We start from the raw sequence: 20,329 nt of genomic DNA, 5'->3' as shown, positions 1-20,329 counted from the left end.
CCTGCTGGTCCCTTCGATGCGGCGAAGCCGTCGTGCCGTCAAGCACGAACGTTTCGTTCAATATATCGCAAGCTTCAAAAAAGAGAATCTTGATTTGATTAAAAAGAAGTAAGGTGACATAAGTATGCACAAGAAGGTCGCAGAGCCACATGGCAAGTTGTGCCGTATAAAAAAAAAAAGCGGGGAATAAACTTATAGTGGCGTACTTGCGCTTTTATTATTCAGGGTGAGCTGTTAAACAGCTGCTATTCTTAACCCATCAATGCATAATTGTTACAAATTTAAATAAAAGTAATTTGGGTAAAATGTATATTCTCACAATTAGCATTCAGAATCACTCGTTAAAACAGAAATATTATTATTTTAGTTAGATTTCAGGAGCCCGCTCTACAACGTTCGTAGAATACAAGACAAATGCACTGCCTACCTAGTGCGCTAAAGCATCAAACATTTGACAGACTCTAATGGCAAATGCATTATCACGCTTGGTGGTGTTATCTTAACAATGCCAACTCTTTGCATTTCTTACAAAATAACAATGTTGTCGATGGGGTCAAATCTAACCAAATTTTGTACAAACAGCGCGACAATTGCGCACAGAAAAGGGGCCTCTTGAGCTCAAGCTAGGGGGTGCAAGCTTTTGCACAGTAAACTTTCAGAGCTATTGCACACACAAAAAAACTGGTAAACAAAGCATACAAGTTTAATACTAACTTGTCGCCGCTGAATGCACCCAATGAATTTCCACGAGATATCAATAAAAAGGGGATCATAGAGAGCAGAGTTACAGATGAGGAGTGCGGCGCTGGTGGGACTGAAGGTTAGACACGGCAAAATTAAACAAAAGTTGCTCCTGCCTTTGTAAGTGGCACAGTTTTTCTTCAACACAATGTCCTTTTTCGAGGGCGAAGTGCACTCAGCTCTACGCTCGGGCCCCTATTTTTATTGCGCAAATCACCAAGGCGCCATTTTCTGCGTCGGCACACAACTGCGCGTAACAAAATAAACAGAGGGTTTCTGCGGACGTCATCGCAAATAGTGCCATAATTGACCAGTTGGTGTGCAGGAAGGAAACGACTACCGATGGTGTACCAGAGTTCGTGTCGCGAGGCTAAATCCAACTTCATGATTGTATGTTTGCCACTCACTTAAAAGCATTTCATTCATTTGGCACTGAGAAGCAAAGAGAACATTAGCCAAAGGGAAGTGGCGCTACATAGCACATAGGAATAGGAACAACAAATCTAATTATACTGTGTTGATATATAGCACCATTTCAATGAGAAACAGGGTATTCTTGCCAAATACGGCTGTTCAAAATAGCGAAGACAAAAGTTCCGCCACCGGTTTAGCAAGTTAACGCGTCAACATCGCCTTTTCTGCGCGGTTATCTGGGGCTACGCTACACCGGTACTCACTTTAAAATGGCTGTAAACTTTCTCCTCGGGGTTGACGACACAAGTTTCATTTAAGGGGCCGGAAATTGTATAAAACCATTTTCTCTGCCATAAAAGCTCCTTCTTCTACAGGAGAAAACGTTAACAACACCAGAAAAAGCCCAAAAATACAATTTCACTGGCAGCAATAATTATATTAATGGCATCTCTCTTGAAACTGTGCCGTCTTATAAATATCCGGGTGTTCACATCTCTTCTAACCTTTCTTGGAAAATCCATGTTGACTACATCCTAAATAACCCATGCTTGGATATCTTCGCAGAAATTTTTCATGTGCTCCAAGTTCATTAAAATTACTGCTTTACAAAATATTGGTCCGCTCTAAATTAGAGTATGCGGCATCGGTCTGGAACCCCGGGGTCGAATCTTTCATTTTTGACTTAGAATCTGTTCAAAACCGCGGTTGTCGTTTCATACTTTCCAACTATCATTGCACCATACATGGCAAAATTACCTTTGAAAAGGAATTAAATTACATTACTAATTACTTTGCTGAAAATCGCAGAAAAGTAATTAAATTACATTACTCATCACTGCTCCCAAAACGTAATGAAATTACATTATAATTACTTCTACTGAATAATTAAATTACTTTTAAATTACTTTCTAGTTTCCACCCATGCAAAAACTAAGCAAAGCTAGTAAGCAAAACAACTTGTTCTCCAGACGCGAAGTACCCACATTCTTTCGTCTTCCCGCCAAATTCTGTCTTAGAGAGCTATTCCTTCTCTCTCTCCTACAGTACGTGCGATTACAAAAACAAGACTACCGTAAAAAGAAACAAACAAAAAAACATGGTCGAACGGTCCTGAAATGACCGGCGAACTCAGCGTCTTGCTGGCCCGGAGCTGTCTCCGCCATTTGAAGGGCCCGAGAAGCTAGGTTATTTATTGCTTCCGCATTCCCAAGAATCGATGTCGGCACATTTGTGCTCAGTGCTCAGTAATGCTCAAGCCACGGTGCCTCACGTCATGGACCCTTCTGCCTATCTCCCCCAACCCCAATCCTCCTTCGCCCCGTGGTGTTGAGTGTAACCAGGCACCACTGTGCTCCAGCCGACGCAACAGGGAGTGCCGCTACGCCGCGCTCCAAACTAGTTTTCAGCTCCAGCCTTCTTGCACCATCTCTCCCTTCAGCATTCCCTTGACGCCTTGTATCCTGCTGCTTGGAGAATGGTTGAGGTCTCAGACGCACTGTTCTGCTCAACTCTGTCCCCCTTTGCAGACCCGTTACGCTGGCTTGCCGCACGCCGTTCCTGCTTTCGCGGCACTCTACTTCGTTGTCTATTGAAAGAGTAGTGGCGCATTTTAGTAAAAGTAATTTCGAAAAGAATTAATTAATTTTGCAGCGAAATTACTGCCGAAAAGTAATTCATTACATTACTAAATTACCAACCCGAAAAATGAAATCATTACATTACAAATTACCGAGAAAAGTAATTAAATTACAGTAATTCCATTACTGTAATTCAATTACTGCCATGTATGCATCGCACTAGTAGTGTTACTGCCATGAAAGCCAACCTTTCCTTCCCCCTTCTTTCTCATCGCTGGTCAATAGCTTCTTTGTGGACTTTTCACAAGATTTATCATAATCCTTATCTTAAATACAAGTTATTACAAAGACCACCATATATTTCAGCACGCATTGATCACCGCCACAAAGTTTGCATCCCTCCTTGTAACAAAAGATGTTTTCATGATTCGTTCATATCTAGAACTTGTGTCAGCGGGAATCACCTTCCCCATATAATTGCTGAACTTACTGATGCTGTTGCCTTTCGAAATGCTGTTATAGATTTTATATAAGTGTGTTTCTGTACTACTTTTAATTTATTATCTGCTGCTTTTTTTGTGTCTTTTCGTGTATGTTATACCCACTCCCCTCTGCAACGCCTAACGGCCCTGAGGGTAAAATAAATAAATAAATAAATAAATAAATAAATAAATAAATAAATAAATAAATAAATAAATAAATAAATAAATAAATAAATAAATAAATAAATAAATAAATAAATAAATAAATAAATAAATAAATATAGTGTTGTCCACAGACTCCCCCCCCCACACACACACACACACACACATATTTGATCCTAAGGGCGCTCAGCCATGACATGGGAGAACACACGCCTGCAGTGCACCTGTGTGTCTTCTTTTATGCGTTATCGTTTGAGCGTCCTGTTCACCGAGGTCGTGCCCGGTTCGCGCAACGCTCTGCCATTATGTACCTTAAAGAAGACGTCGAAGGCCATGCCATCAATGATGGTCGGCACAATGCGGCGGTGCTTGATGATGTCGGCGACGCTCTCCAGGCGGGCAACCTCCGTCTTGATGGCCATGCTGGCTTGCATGTGACTAGTGAACGATGTGGTCGCGAACACCACAGCCACCCACCACACGCCGATCAGCACGCGGGTGTTTTCCGGACACCGGGAAGGGCCTGCGAGCGAGTAAGGGACGCCTCAGCGTTTGCATATCGATCTGGGAATTGCAGGTCCGACGTGTTGTGAGAAGCAGGTTTATATCCACTACGAGTCCGCTTGAAAAAAAGCTTTGCCTTCTAACACTGGAGGAGTATTTTTGCGAAACGCACCGAGGTTTGGTTTGGTTTGTGGAGCTTAACGTCCCAAATCAACTCAGGTTATGAGAAGCGCCGTAGTGGAGGGCTCCGGGAAGTTCTACTACGTGAGTTTCTTTAACGTGCATTTACATCGCACAGCACATTGGTACCTTGCTTTTCACCTCCATCGAAAAGCGGCCGCCGCGGCCGGGATTCGATCCCGGGCACAGTAGTCGACCGCCCTAACCACTGCACCACCACGGCGGGGGGCAGAACGCATCGAGGCAATACAGATGTAAATTTGATTCAAAACTTGCTGCTTTGCAAGTGCTGTGGCGATATTCATGTGTGAAATAATGCAGCTTCAAAACGTTCGAGTGAAGGATACGACCAAGGGCATAAACGCAAAGGCGTTCGCCATTTCTCGCAGTGGAACACGTTTAACAAGCTGCGATTTAAGTTTTCAAGGCTAAGGAACAGCAGCTTATAAGTAGAAAACAGGAGTCTGCCTTTGTGGATATCGAAGAGCGCCTTAACAAGGCCCTAAAACCGCTGCACCAGCGTTGTGAGTTAACGTGCAGACAGAACGCAGTTAGTGTCTGAGCCCTTCAGCGGTTCAATAATATCACTGTAGCGTCGACGGCTCGCCCGACCAGTACCTTGTGTAGAAGCAGATAGGTAAACTTGGATACCATGTCCACCGATTAGTGTAGCAGGAAGGATGTGGGAAACGACTGCCTCCCTCAGCGAGGAATATACTTTGGGAACGGCACAAAACATCCGTGCTTTTCAGTGTAGAAAGTCCTAAGAATGCAATACTCGATGATGAGCCTCATCTGGTTACCGCGTATCGGGGACCTAGTGCTCGCCCTTATAAACTCTTTTGGTAATGGATTGCTTCGAGACGCTTTCATCCCAAGCTACCCCGATTTCCCAAGCGAATGGGTTCGAAACATATTCGCGCCCTTGAATGGCGCTTTCTTAATTCGTTTCCTGTTTTGCTCGTTCCAGGAGCAAGTGAAAATTAAATGCAGACCAAGTACAGAAGTTGCTTGGCATGGGAACTGAAGTGAGGGTCACTTCAAAAATAATCTGTAGCCCCGAATTGTACCCCTTTCAGCACATCAGAATAGCGAGGCCGCCATAGCGTTAGGAGGAACGCTGGAGACGGCTTGTTCTGCATTGTAGGTATTTATTGTTTTGCTATTCTCGGCAAATAGTGGCTTCCCTACACATTCCATAAAAAGAAGCACGCCCCCCCCCCCCCCCCCCGCCTCCCTTCCCTCTTGCCCAGTTAGTCTGAAGGCGTCCCTTGAATTCACGGCAAATTTTTTATTTTCTTTGGTCACTACCAAAAGTGATAAGCGCTTCTCCTCCGCACTAAACACCCCCCTCCCTGTAAGGTCGTCAACAGGGCATGTTTGCTTGGGTTTTCCTTTTTGTGCGTGTTTTCTGTCGTTTCGGGGAGCCTGCCCGCGAGGCGCGCGGGTGGAGCGATGCCCGTACTCAGGGGGAAACGGGGGGGGGGGGGGGGGGGGATCTTTTTCTTGTTTTCGGTTACAGTGTGAAGTGCCCCTGCCTGTTTCGCGCGTTGTCTGTTTTCTGTCTTTCTGTCTTTCTTGAGGGGCGGGGGTCTCGCGCATTGAAAAGCGTTCGGCCGTTCTGTGTCTGGCCTGTTGGTTAGTGCGCGAGCTTCGAACCCCGTGGGTGGACCCCGTCGAGAGCCCGTTGGGTGTCTCTACGTTGTTGTTTTTTTTCTTTGGTATGTGTAAGAGCATACGGAGGCTATGGTAAGAGGCAGTCGTAAATCTTGTGTGCATCATCGAAGGTGGCATGCCAGCGGTGGAGAGGCCGGGGTTGAGACGCTAACGGCGAACTCGATCACAGCTATGATTTTCCGCAAAACGGTGTGAACGGTGGCAGTGGGACATCAAGGACGTTTTCGAGGAAAAGTGAGACTGCGCGCGAACGGCGAGTTGGGGGAGGGGGGGGGGGGTAGTCCCGGAGTTGCGGGCCCAGCGGAGAAGACGACGGACGTTTTCCTGCACGCTCGCCTGGAACAACGGACCGCCCTAAGCCGAAGGGCGACCCAACGGGATGTGTGTCTGAGCTTTTCTTCTATTCGATCATGTTCATTTACGTAAGCTATTATTTTAATTAAACTAGTTTGTTAATTTTATTCGGCCCATTGCGATTCTTTCGGCGAAGTAAGGACCACTAACAACGAGAAGAAGAAAAAAAGGGGGGGAGATTTCAAGAACCATCTAAAAGAAGTTTACTCTCCCCATGTCTAAACACTCTCCCTGATATCAGCTCTCTATAAACCTCTTCAAGCCATTATCTCTGTGCAGGTGTTTTGACACTGTTGCTGTTTTAGACGATTAATAAGCTCACTACCTTCCGGTGAAAAGAAGGTTCAGTCAGTCTAAACGTAACAGCACTACAAAGCAGAAAATATGGTTGGATTTCTTCTTTTATGCCATGAATAACACGCTAACAGTCGCCATGTTGCCTAACTGCAACATTAGTGCTCAATTGACAGTCGTGGTCCATAAGCATCCGTGAGGGCATGCTCCCTGGTAATTAAAAAATATACGTGGAATAAAAGTGATCTTTAACGTTGCCTCTTAACGCCTTCTCTAACTGGGAGGTGATGTACACACGGGGCGATTATTCCTCATTATGGAACTGCTCTCGCCAGTTGCACCTGCGGGAATCAACTGATGTCAGTAGACTTCATACAGCAGGCATCGTTCATCAGGCATCTCTGCCAACCTGAACGGCACCATACAACAGCCTATCGACCACGTTCATAATGCCGCCGCGGATCCCTATCGATCGAGGAGTGCTAAAATTGGATAAATGCGCGTATTCGTGGTACGCACACCTCTCTTCAGCGGTGCGACGTTCCTTGGACGCAGCCTCATCTGCACAGACTGTTGTGATGAGACAAATAACTATGACAGAAGCTGAGATAGTTATATCAAACGACAAAAATACTCGCTTCAATTCATCACCGCGATATATGGCAGAAAAACTCGTGCAGACCACTGTAATGTCAGGGTCTGTATGAACTGTAAGTCTCCTATGTACTTGTTGTTTGCTGACAGCTTTTAATTTTCGTTTGCTGGCACTTTCAAATTTTATGACAAATTTTTAATGCTCGGTTAAAAGTTGTGAATGACTAGTAGTAGGCTCAATTGGTACATGTGCCTTAATAATTTGGTTGGGACAGGCGATACAATTTTCAAAATTTATTGGCAGTAGTTGCATCAATACTCCTACCTTGCAAATACCTAAAGCGACTGGAAGATGACATTTAGTAAACTTCGTTTTACGCGCAGAACAAGACACCATGAATCACAGTTACATTCATCCACAATCAATTCTGGTAACCGCTAAATAAAAGGGGCACTAAAAAATTCATCATGGCGTGTATCGATAGATTACCATATCCTGACGACCTGTGTGCTAATTTCAGTGAACATTGAGCTCTGTCCAATCAGTTATAAAAGGTAAAACGAGAGAAGTGCAGTCAGGTAACCGCCATCCCCAAATAGATTTCCCCAGTAATCTTAGGCTGGTCGGCACAGAGTTTCCGAGCGGATCCTCGAGGTTACTGCGTAAAAAGTTGCGTGTCTACTAACAATGTGCGCACACAGAAGGCTGGCGCCAAGTTTATGATGACGGCTTGCGCTTTGTTCAGTGCTTAAAATTGATTATACGAAAGCGTTTGATTGCGTAGATCACTACAGATGATGTAAGCTCTCCAAGAGATGGAAGTTCCAACTCAGCTCATCTGTCTCCCGAGGAACCTGTATGAAGAACAAGAGGCTATAGAGTGCGAATTAAACATGGTCTTATTGATGACTGGTTCCCTATTGAGGAACGAGTGAGGCAAGGCTGCATACTGTCACCCTGCCTATTTAACCTATATGCTGAGGGCGCCATGAGTAAGGCCGAGCTGTATACGACTAATCCGCTGTAGTGAATATTGCTGAAAAACGAATCAACAGACTTACACTTTATGGCAGAAAGTGAGGTAGAACTCAAGAGACTCCTGACGCGCATAAAAGGAGAGAGTGAGAAGTTTGGTCTTCAACTGATCATTAAAAAGATAAAGATCGCGGCGTCTTGCCCTATCAAATCCTGAAATATACATGGCAAGAAGAGGAACTTATGACAGATTTTCTCCTCGGCTTCAACAGTACCTCGCAAAATGGCTGCAGCCATAAAATTACGAGACGCCTGCTTTAGGGACAGAAAGCAATGGCTAGCCTTGACCGCCCAGAAAAGAGCAGATGCATCAGACTGGGAACCAAGATTTGGATAATTCGGGCAATGATTTTTCTAGTTCCAATGTATAAATGCGAGAGTTGCACTGTGAACTAGGCTGACCGCCGAAAAATTGACGCTTTTGAATTGCAGTGCTGGTGGAGGCTCTTGAAAGTTTCTTGGACTGCCAGAATGTCAAATCCGTCGATACTGGCGGCCATAAACCTTGAGTGCACATTGGAAGGCCAAATTCTAAATTTAAAGCTCAGCTACTTTGGTCATCTGATGCAAAGAGAGGAGGGAGTTGCTTGAGAAACGTGATGCTGCGAAATATTGAGGGACACAAGAGAAGGGGCAGGCAGCGAACGCGACGGTTAGATGGCATCCTCGAGACATTGCAGAAGAATCTGTGTGCTATTCGAAAAATAGTGGGAGATCGAAAAGCTAGGCGTCATATGGTTTTATTATCATCATCAGCTTGACTATACCCACTGCAGGGCGAAGGCCTCTCCCATATTTCTTCAATTAACCCGGTTCTGTGCTAGCTGCATCCACTTGACCCCTGCGAACTTCTTAACCTCATCCGCCAACCTAACTTTCTGCTGTCCCTTTCTACGCTTTCCTTCCCTTGGAATCCAGTTTGTTACCCTAACCGACCATCGGTCATCCTCTCTTCGCACTACATGTCCTTCCTGTTATGTTCGGGGCATCGGAGCCCCGTGAGCGAGGAACCTCTCGATTCGGTTGCTGGGTAGAGACTACTTTATTGTGCTTTAATAAGAGAGGGGAAGAGAAAGAAAGAGAGAAGCGCGAGCGCCTGTAAAGAAGACATTGACCTGGTCGCAGGACGGTCCAGTTCCGAGGCAACGCTCGGCTCGGGTTACGTCCGCGCGTCGTCGTCGGCGCAGGCAGGGGAGACCGCCGCTAGACTCTCCGAAGCGGCCGGCTCGCAGGTGCAAGGAGGCATTGCAACTGGAGCGGTCGTGCGTCCGTTTGCTAGGAGGCGGTGTGGCAGTGCGGCGGTTCGCGTACACAACACTTCCCATGCCCATTTCTTTTTCTTGATTTCCACTAGAATGTCAGCAACTTGAGTTATTTCTCTGATCCACTCTGCACGCTTCCTGTCTCTTAATGTTACCCCTACCATTTTTCGTTCCATAGCTCTCTGGGTTGTCCTCAACTTAAGTAAGAACCCTCTTGGTTAGCCTCCACGTTTCAGCCCCATAGGTGAGTACAGGTAAGGTGCAACTGTTTTATACTTTCCTCTTGAGCGGTACCGGTAAGCTGCTAGTCATAATCTGTGGTGGCTTGCCAAATGCGCTCCATCCCAATCTTATTCTTCTCGTTACTTCCTTTTCATGGTCCGGATCTGAGGTTACTACCTGTCCTAAGTAGACATATTCGCCTGCTACTTCCAGTATTTCGCTACCTAATGTAAACTGCTGTTCCTTCCCGAGGCTGTTGAACATTACCTTAGTCTTATGCATATTGATGTTCAATGCTACATTTTTGCTTTTCCTGTCTAGGTCATCAATCATTATTTGCAGTTCATCCCCTGAGTTACTTAGCAAGGCAATATCATCAGCAAATCGCAGATTACTGAGGTATTCTCCATCTACCCTTATCCCTAACTGCTCCCATTTCAAGTCTCTGAATACTTCCTCTAAACAAGCTGCGAATAGTACTGGGGAGCTTGTGTCTCCTTGCCTAACACCTTTCTTTATGGGAATTTTGTTGCTTTCTTTATGCAGAACTATGGTTGCTGTGCAGCCACTATATATATCTTCCAGCACTTTCACGTACGGCTCGTCTACCCCCTGATTTCGCAGTGCCTTCGTGACCGCCGAGGTTTCAACTGAGTCAAATGCTTTTTCGTAATCAATGAATGCTATGTATAAGGGCTGGTTATAGTCCGAGCATTTTTCTATCACCTGATTGATGGTATGGATATGATCGATAGTAGAGTACCCTTTCCGAAAACATGCTTGATCTTTTGCTTGCTTACAGTCTAAGGTTGTCCTGATCCTATAACCTATTACCTTGATAAATACGTTATACGCAACAGACAGTAAGCTGATTGGTCTGTAATTTGTTAAGTCCTTAGCGTCCCCTTTCTTATGAATTAAGATAATGTTTGCGTTCTTCCATGGTTCCGGTAATGCCGATGACACCAGACATTGCGTATACAGGGTGGCCAGTTTTTCTAGCAAAATATCCCACGTCCTTCAACAAATCTATAGTTACCCGATTCTCTTCAGCTGCTTTAATACCCCCTTTTCATAGTTACTAATGCTTTCTTAACTTCGTCCTTCGCCACTGGCTTCTGAGTGCTTTTCGCTACTGCCAGTCTCATTAATGTCCTGACTTCTTTGGCTACTGTAGAGATCAGTATAGAACTCCACGGCTACTTTGACTATCTTGTCCATATTCGTGATGACACTGCCCGCCTTGTCCCTTAGCGCGTACATCCGATTGTTTTCTATGCCCAATTTCTTCTTCATCGCTTTAAGTCTTCCCCCGTTCTTTGCAGCGTGCTCAATTTTCTCCATGGTATAGTTCCTTGTATCGGTCACTTTGCGCTTATTGATTAGCTTTGATATCTCGACCAATTCTATCTGGTCTATTGGAGTGGAAGCTTTCATACTTTGGCGTTTCGAAGTAAACTTTTTCGTCTGCTTGAGTCCTTAGACAGCTTGCCGGTATCCTCTCCAACTATCCTACCGCCTACTTCCACAGCGCACTCAGCAATTATATCTCTGAAATTATAGTTCAGTGCTTCTAGGCTAATGTCATCCTCGGTTAGAGCTGAACATCTGTTCTATAGCGAGACCCTGAACTCTTCGGTTCTCCCTCTCACCGCTAATTTGTTGATGGACGTCTTTCTTACTAATCTGTTTCGTTCCTTCTTCAGATTTAGACTAATTCGAGACCTTCCCATCCTGTGGTCACTGCATCTAACTTTCCCGATTATCTCTACATCCTGCATAATGGCGGGGTTAGCACTCATTATCAAATCAATTTCAGTTTTAGTCTCCCCATTAGGATTTCTCCATGTCGACTTCCGGTTCTTCCGTTTGCTGAAGAAGGTGCTCATGATTCTCAAGTTATTGCATTCTGCAAACTCAACTAGCAACTTCCCCCTGCTTATTCCTATAACCAATGCCATATACACCACTGCCTGGTCTCCTGCCAGCTTTTTCCCTAAAGCTCTCAACTCTCTGGTCATCATGACTACATGTAGGTGCGTAGACCTGTACAACCTTCAGTTTATACCGTTAATTAAGCCTAATTACGATGCCTGCCACCTTTCTCATTAATACTATAGAATTAATCGGTATTACCCGCTGTATACTTATTGACAAGGAAACCTACTAATAGTTGTCGCCTCTCCGGTAAACCTCGATAACACAGTACATGCCTACCCTTCAGTACAGTATATGCCTCATTCGGCCTCCTAACCTTCTAAAGTAATATATCACAGCCAGTCATAACTAACATCTACGGTCCAAAGATGCCTCGCTTATCATATATAGAGTGCATCCGAGTTATTCCGCAGGGTCAGGTGGCGTCCATCGAGAACTCTACAAAAAAAAAAAAATGATATGAGGCGCACGCATCTCTCTTGTCTTATAATGTTGGCGCACTTTTCTTGCGGCCGACTAACGTCTCGCAGGAGCAGACAGGAGCTTAGAGAGGAAAGGCGCCGGGCAGCCAAAGGACGTGGCTTCGGCTTTCGATGTTTAAGTGCATCTCCTCTGCGTGAAATAGGGTTCTACCAGTTAATCTGGCGTTTCACGTGCGCTGATTGCGGTACAGGCGATCGTTTAGAGCGGATAATTTAATGTTAGGTGTGTCGAACCGCAGTACCGACTTAGAAGGTTTAAGTGCAGGGTTCGCCTTTGATTTTGAATGCCTTCAACAGTGCGCTTCAAAAATAAAAATAAAAAAAAGGCTACCTGCGCGTTGTGCGAGATTAAGCGATAGCAATTGAGTCTTTACGCCAAAGTGAGAGGGTTCGTTCGGCGGAAGAGCCGTCACTGCACCTCAGATAAGACAAAAATGCGGCACAGAATTAAATGTGTTACGTGCTCGCCCCTCAACCGAGAACCCAATGTCCGGCCTAATTAACCCGAATTTATGCTTTTGATAATCTTGTTTATTCCGGTTACAGGAACCTCCTCATCGTTTTCGGTTATATTTGGACCTTTCCTTGAATTGTTCTTTTTGTTATAGTTTTTGTGACTATTTATTCACGAAAGATCGACACCGCATACGTAGGCGACGCCGGTGACGCTGCAGGTTTTCTGCGACACGACACCCTTACGCTATCGCGTAGGACGAACGCCTCATCACAAATCCCAGGAATTTCAGCATCGACCGTTGGCTGTTCCGCACAACAACCATCAAAATTATTTAACTCCTCTCAGACTGAGGAAAATAAGTGAACTTTTTTTTCTTTAGAGATTATTCTGCGCTTAGTTTTTTGGGTAACGTATCGCTACCGCGGCTACCCGAATTGGACTAGCCCCACTGTTTCTGGCGCCGACCTATTCCGCGCTATGTAGTTTAGTAGTTCTTTCTCACAAAGCGAGGCGGCTCTCTCACTACATTACAGGCAAAACACACCTAAGCGGTATAAATATGCATGGAAGCGTCACTGCAACAAAGGCAGGGTCGAAGCATGCAAAAATACTCGTGGTTCGTTCTTTACACGTTCTGACACGCATTGAGCGCAGTCACAAGCTTTTTGTTTGTTTTTTTGTCATCTTCTAGAAACGACAGGGAGGTTAAGACACATCCTTAAGCATCAAAAGTAGGCCTGTGAGGGTGCATTCGATAATTCGTACCCCAGTGCGACTGACATACAATCCAGACATTGCCATTTAGGTCTATCGGCCTCGAGATCGAGCAGAGTCGCCACCTTGCGGCTCAGCGGCGAAACCTACTCAGTGTGGATGCGCTTTCGCGTCGCGTGCCAGCCTGCAGTGATTTACGCGCGCGCATGCGGCGTGTACAGAAGTGTTTTTGTTTGTTTCGCGGTTCCTGTGAGCTTTTGCTTACTTATATGCCTCTTGCAAAATAAATATGAACAGTCTATAACCCCACGCTTCATTAAAAAAATATACTTGTCCGTATCGAGCATGTCATGCTTGGATAAGGACATCATCCATCGCTGTCTTCGGCGCGTGAGATCCTTTGACATGAAATGTCTCAAACGAAGTGGTACTGTCGTTACCGCCGTGTCAAAGCAAAACAGGTCGTTGCCGTCAATAAATGTTAAGTCGAACGCTCAGAAATCGCATATTCCCGTTTCTGTTTGGAATACCGCAGCTACTAAAACATATGCCACCGCAGACTGCTTCATATAGCAGAATGCAGTTTGAACAGACCACTCGATGCCTGCTATGCCGTCTGTATTCACGATAGAGTTGTGTGAGTACTTTGTGTTTTCTTTTTTTTTCTTTTGCTTTTAAACCTCTGTCGCGGTGTCTCAATGGTAAGGGCGCTCGACTGCTGATTTCGAGGACGGGGGATTCAATTACAACCGTTTCGAAAGGCGTTCCTCTGCTGTGCAATTTGACTGCACAATAAACAATCCCACGTGGTAAATGTAGTGTTAATAATGAAAAAAAAAAGCGACACCAAAACCAGCCTCTGCAATCATCCATCATATAGCCGATGCTGCTTTCATGCGTTAAACCTGGGCCAATATGTATTTCATTTCTTTTCTTTTCTTTTGTTGTTGAAGGCTTCTCTGCATCCGTAAAAAGTTTTAGTGAGCACATTTTGCTTTAGAGAAACGCTCGAATGTTTGGGAAACGTATTTTCTGCACCTATTTGTTACCTTAAATATTACATAATACACCTAGATCAATGTACTTTACTGGTAGCCTATTATTACCATTATAATCCCTTTTCGTCCGAGTGCTGTCTTCCGACAAAACTTGTCATTTCTGACAAGGGGAGTAAAACAGCTTCATGCGGGCTTAAATATCAGTGTTTAGTTCGGGAATAAATACATTTATTATAGTCGCATGATAAGATGACCTCCATTTCTTTCGGAATAGTTTTATATCCGGCATCTGTTTTGGAAGCAACCCTAATATTTTACTTCGCATAAGATTTAGTCACTGCTAAATAATTAGTGATAAAGAAATTTTCAGCCTGTAAAATTGCTTCCCAGAACATGACAATGCCCATGTGCAGTTTATGACAATGTCTTCGCAGCGAGTAATTCGTAGCTTTCACTTTAACGTTACTGAAAATTAATCGCTGATTATTGTAAATTCTGTCAAGTGTGTAAAAGTTCTCTCACAGGGTGAAAGTTATTCGCATTGTGAAACAAAATAATTACACTACTAATTTACCGTTATATATTAACATCACACACATCAGAAATCCCTTATACTTTCCTCGGTTTCAGGAAATCATTTACAGTTAGTGGAACATGCATTAATACACTATCACATTCTATGACAGTGGCCGCAAAAGCATCTCGGCAAATTCAATCCACTCAGCGCTGTACACGTGAAGAATCACCTTTCCTGTGCGGCGAGGTTTCTTGTATAGTGTCGGCGTGATCTCATTTTTGGGGAATACTTGTGCGTGGTTGTCTGGGCCAGAGTTGATGTGCACTCAGTCTAAAGCAACTCGCCATGCAGCGCGCTGCCAATGCTACATTTAACCTGCTTAATCCTCGAGTCAAGTACGATATAATGAACCAGGCTTTCTCGATTCAATCTAAAGTACTGCAGGTAAGAGCACGAACCTTGTATCTGCGTGGGCTTGACACTAAATTTGCCGGTCTCACTCGCATGAGACATGTGCAAACTGTTTAAAAGTCGATAAGAAAAACAAAGCTGTCATTAGGCAGGCCCAAGCATTAGGCGCGTGAGCGCGGTAAAGCGCAAGAAAGCGCAAGAAACGTGCAAAGTAAATCTAGAGACTGGTGGTTGCGTGCTTTGTTTTCCTAAAATCCGTTCTTCTTCTGCTGCATTGGCGAAATCCTTGGATTTTTTTCTGCAATATTGCAGAAATACTGCAGAAGACACGTTTTCATCGCCAACAAACCCGCCGTAAACTCGGAAGCAGACCTACGCAGCGTGCGTTTCTGCGAGCGCCGCCGGCTGCCGATCCACACTACCGGAGTGACGGTGGCGCCACCTCTAGGTCGATCTCGCGACGAATAGTGCTGAGAAGAACAGTGTTCTGGTTGCATCCCGCGGAAGTTAGGGCACGCGAAAGTTTTGTCCTTTCTTTTTTTTTTTTTTTTTTTTTTTTTTTTTTTTTTTGTGGGGAGCAAGGCGCATTTGAAGTCTTATTAGAGGTCTGAAATACTATTGTCCCCAAGTAGAAAAATAGAAAGATGATAAGTCATTCTGGTGGATACCTTTTTCCGCAGTTTTCATCAGGTGTGAAATGTGTGTTGAGCGAAAAGGATCCAGCGTACCTTTAGTCAAGAGCATAGCGAAGAGTAGAAACGCGTAGTCCAAGAGCTTCACTCCTGCGCCAGCAAACTTGAATTTGTTCTGGAACATGACCATGATGAGGGCGACTGTAGCCAGCGAAATGCCGATTCCCATCCAGACCTGTGGCACGCCAAACGGAGACGGTCAGCATTGGCCATAAAGCAATGCTGCCAGTTAGAAAACGGGCATGTTTAGTAGATCTGCAGACACACGCTAGCAAAAAGGGCTAACGCGCGTGCTTTTGGCCGACCAAGTTAATAGTTAGCTCAGTGCACACGGGCCGCACGTTTTTAATTTTAGTATGGCGCCCGCAATTATGCCTACATCATTAATAACTACAGTTTCGACTGTTAAAAAAAGATACTCAACTGGTTATATTCCACTAAAGTATAGTCGCAACTAGCCTGCTGGGCATTTGTCTTTTGCTTATCGTTCTTTTCTTTTCTTTTATTTTATTTTTTTCTTTTGCTGAAGTAAATGACCCATACTGCAAGTGCAGGTTTTTGCATTGTTCAAATGGTAACGTGGAAGCCCTTTGCGCTGGTACGGGGACGCTACCGCTCGATAACCACTGAAGCCGCCTGCCAACCAAGCGGACGACAGCTCACATTATTTCAAGTCGCGCAGAATTTCACTATGGCAACGTGTTCAAGTTGAGCGTGGGTTTTGGTGGTCTCGGGAGGCAGGACAAATGTAAATGGATATTTCACAAGGAGCAGGCAGTTGTCTGGCTTCAAAGGCGGGTGTTCTATAACACCAGTAATCATGCTTACGATGTTCAGTGCTTGAACAGAACGCTTCTATATTTTCTAGTGATATAAAAATGCTTTGCAGTAATGAAGATCGAGCGCACAGACGTGGATCTATCTCTAGAACTGAAGTGGTATTCTCTCTCTCTCTCTTCTTTTTTTTTTTGGTTGCCCCCAAAAATACGGTCACATCTGATGAATGGGAATGTTTTCTCCAGATACATGTTAGCGAAACGGAAACATTATATAGAGCCGCCCATGAAGGCTTTATAGTTTATGGCAACAGCAACAATGAAATAATGTGCACTGATTTTCATTTTGGAGTTAACACACAAAATGAAATCGGGTGCTGGACAAAAATATCAATTGCTGCTCTGCGTTTGTATGGTAACAAGACGTAGGTTAACTGTGTCGAGCGCTGCTGATTCCTTTGTGGGGTGTGGCCGCCCGGTATTTTGTTCCACCTAAACTTAGTCTAGTACTGGGTAATAAGCAGTCATTCGAAAATCTCGACTTGCGCACTTCCCAACGCGTAATCATGTAGTATACGCCCTGTGAAATGGCGACCAAGGTTTGCTTCTTCACCACGCCGTGTGGCTAATTTCGCATCTCAAGCTTTCCAGTCTTCTCGATGGGAGAACTGGTTCTCATTATGCGAACTCTAGGATTTCCACAGATGAAATAGATGCCCCACAACACTGCTTAGACTTAAACCCGGGCCTTGGGACAGTATCCGTAATTTTATCTGACTGCGACCTCAGTGGAATATGCGGGCTTCGAGCTCATCACAGGAATAAGAACAAGCAACTGCAGGCCTCACATCACTTTAGAGATTGTAAATATTGCGGCATAAACTATGGCCGTATGATGTCTGCTCAACTCCCCCAAAAGAGAAAGGGTGCGAATGGTTAGGTCTGTAATAGCGGTAACGTTGGTCGCACACTACACGCAGTATATGAGTAACTGATGACGATATGTGACAGTCGTCAGTGTAAAGGACCATGGACGAGTTGAAAGCGCTGAAGCAGCAGATTTCTAATTTGGGCTTCATTTGCGTGCCTTAGTGAACGTTCGTGACGTGACGCGACACAGACTGAGTGTTGTAGCTGCGCAGCGCCGTGAGCGACGGCAATTTCTCCGCCTCTACCTTGGTCACATAGTCAGTGCCTCACCATCTGTATGGCGCACCTTTATCTCTTCGAGAGCACGTGGTCGGCAGCTTTTCCCCTCGACGCAGAAATGGCGCCCGCGGCTCGCAATACGGCGACGGAGGCTCAGTTCTAGCTTTTGACACTTGTAATGCTCAAGTAGTATAATATTATGTAGAGATGCCTTATTTATCTGATTATGTTTATAATTACACATACTTATTTCGACCTCATAATCACATTTTATGTTACTTTTAATTACCTTGGAACAAGTGATGGTGTCCTTATGCATGACATCACAGAGCAAATGACACTATGACTCTATCCTTTCGACCGCAGACATACGTGTGTCGTATGTGGGACGTCATGACCCTTAAACATAGCCTATTATTATCACACACCAGACCCAGGGCTTAATTTGCTATGAGACCTCTTATTCTATCGCATTATTGTCTTCCTCAACCATGTGAACTCACCGGTGGCTGCGCAGTGGGAAAAGCGAATTCGGCGATTCTTGATAGTAGCTGCAGCTACACATGGTCGGCGCACCAGCTCAGCCAACCAACCCGGTATTAAAGAGCATAAGCTACCTTCATTGCGATAGCAGAAAATTATTGTTCTTTCTGCCATCTCTTCGCTCCCTTGTTCCTTAGCCTTCATACCTTTTCTGCACGTATGGTGAAAGCGGGCACCCTAGCGACGTAATGAAAACAGCGCACCCCAAATGGGACGAACAACGAACGACACGTACACACAAACGTAGACGCAAACAGCGCTGCGTTTTTGCGCACGTGTCTTCTGTTCTTTTTCGCGTTTATGGTGCGCTGTTCTCATAAATACCAACCGGCCAACAACCTGAAAACGGGCGAACAAATGTTTGCTCGCGCATTTTGTTTCTGTTGTCGTTTTCTTCGTGAGGAGGTGCTTAATAGTGGATCATTCGGCAGCCATGCAAGCCGCGTACGCATTCACACATTTATTGCGCCACAATGCAACGAACGAGCGAGCCGTGACATGCAAAGAGGTGCACCCATTGCCGAATGAGTGATATGGCATTAAAATGGAGAGTGCGTCGTAAGCCTTCCCTTCTGCAGCCATCACCTGTTCATCGAAGGCGTAAATGTAGCCGAATACGTCGCTGACAAACACATGCCTGCGGCCAGCCATGTGGCTGGCATCGGCGTAGAAATAGGCCGGCAGCGGCTGCATGGCGCTCACACGATCGCTGGTCAAAGCCAATGGTCCAACGGCTACGTCGCACTCCTGCAAGAAATGAAACATCCTGAAAATGACTGTAGTGCGCCCGCCCTCGCTGCGCCAGTGGCATTGTGACAGCTACTTCATCTATTCCCACTGTTCCCATCCGGGGCAGCGGCCCATTGGAAACATGCGGAATTCAACAGTAATCGTGCTACTACCCCGCTGATTCTGCTCCGCGAGGAAGGGAGTCCGTTACCAGCCCCGTACCAATAATGCGGTTTGTACAGTGTTAGTTTCCTGCGCGTGAAGTGAACAACTTGCGGACAAAATAACAAAAATGAATGTTCGTGTCATCCCACAGTGACTCAAACTAACACCGTGCGGCACTTCGTTAGTTCAGGCTCTAGCTGGCCAGCCGGCTCCCGCACAGGAGTCTTGTCATCGGCGCAACATTTTTTCGTGGAGTAGTGCAGAAGAGCTTCGTCCGCTCTCATTCGCTTTACCGTTGCCCGAAAATTCAATACCACATCGTGCAACATTCGGAATACTGCGGCAGGGAAGGAGACAAGCAACGTTGGCATAAAAGACAGTGGGGGCAAAAGTTTGTTATGAATGCAGAAATAATGGGGAAACAAGCTCCGCCTTTAAAGCTTTGACCTGACAGCGCAAGCTAGCAGACAACATATAAAGCGCCGCTTTAACCGAGCCGTATAAACGTGAATTTGAAGAACAGCGCCACTTAGACAAAGACGGAAGGAAGACACACACGGACAGGCACTGACTTGCAACTGATGTTTATTGCTTGGAACGTGGAAATATGTAGGTCAGGCTCCAAACAAGAAAAGAAAACAGAGTCGATACACATTTGATTATGCACGTGAAAAACACATTTGATGCCGCCACGTCACTTTTCTGTAGCTAGAAATTTTAGTTCCTTGGCTGACAACGCCAAGGACGGGCTGCTGACACAGGCGTCATTTGACCAGGCAATTTGAGCGACTCCAATAATTTCAGGGGTAACTTCTCCCGATGCCTATTTAACACTTTTGTTTGTTGGAAATATGGCTGGCAGTCTTTACATTTACGATATCTGCAATGGACGCCGCTATACCCTTTACCGGAGTTGAAAACATTGTTATTGTGTTTCCTTTGGCGCTCGCTAAGACCTCTGCCTGTCTGGCCGACGTACCGTTTACCGCAAGAGAATGAAATGGAGTAGATCTACAACACCATTTTTTCATGCAACAAATTGATTTTCATGTTTTACTGTGCTCTTTTCTGGTGCAGATTCAGCGTTAACAAGCTTGCACAATTTCCCAAGCTGTTCGGGAGCCGAGAAAACAACTCTGGCATTAGCTCGGTGGTCTGTCTTCTTTAGCCTATGGGAAAATTTGTGGATATAGGAAACAACTGTTGTCTTTTGTTTTTCTTTGCCGGATTCTGTCAGTTCCTTCTCTTTGTTTTCGCTT

At 45.1% G+C, this 20,329-nt stretch overlaps 1 protein-coding gene across 1 annotated transcript in view; it reads right to left on the bottom strand.

The window, feature by feature from the left end:
* Positions 1 to 18,869, bottom strand: part of LOC146183555 (uncharacterized) — a 33,178-nt gene extending 14,309 nt beyond the window's left edge. Inside the window, exons 1-3 of the mRNA XM_084608719.1 lie at positions 18,762 to 18,869; positions 15,745 to 15,883; positions 3,688 to 3,899 (exon numbers count right to left, since the gene is read on the bottom strand). Of these exons, the coding sequence (XP_084464845.1) occupies positions 3,688 to 3,899; positions 15,745 to 15,883; positions 18,762 to 18,869 (459 nt within the window). The remainder of the gene's footprint in view (positions 1 to 3,687; positions 3,900 to 15,744; positions 15,884 to 18,761) is intronic.
* Positions 18,870 to 20,329: the final 1,460 nt, after the last annotated feature.

This window comes from Amblyomma maculatum, chromosome 7, assembly GCF_055883805.1.
Source record: "Amblyomma maculatum isolate TAMU_Amacu chromosome 7, ASM5588380v1, whole genome shotgun sequence".
Taxonomy (NCBI): Eukaryota; Metazoa; Arthropoda; class Arachnida; order Ixodida; family Ixodidae; genus Amblyomma; species Amblyomma maculatum.
This window is presented reverse-complemented; position numbering and strand designations above follow the sequence as displayed.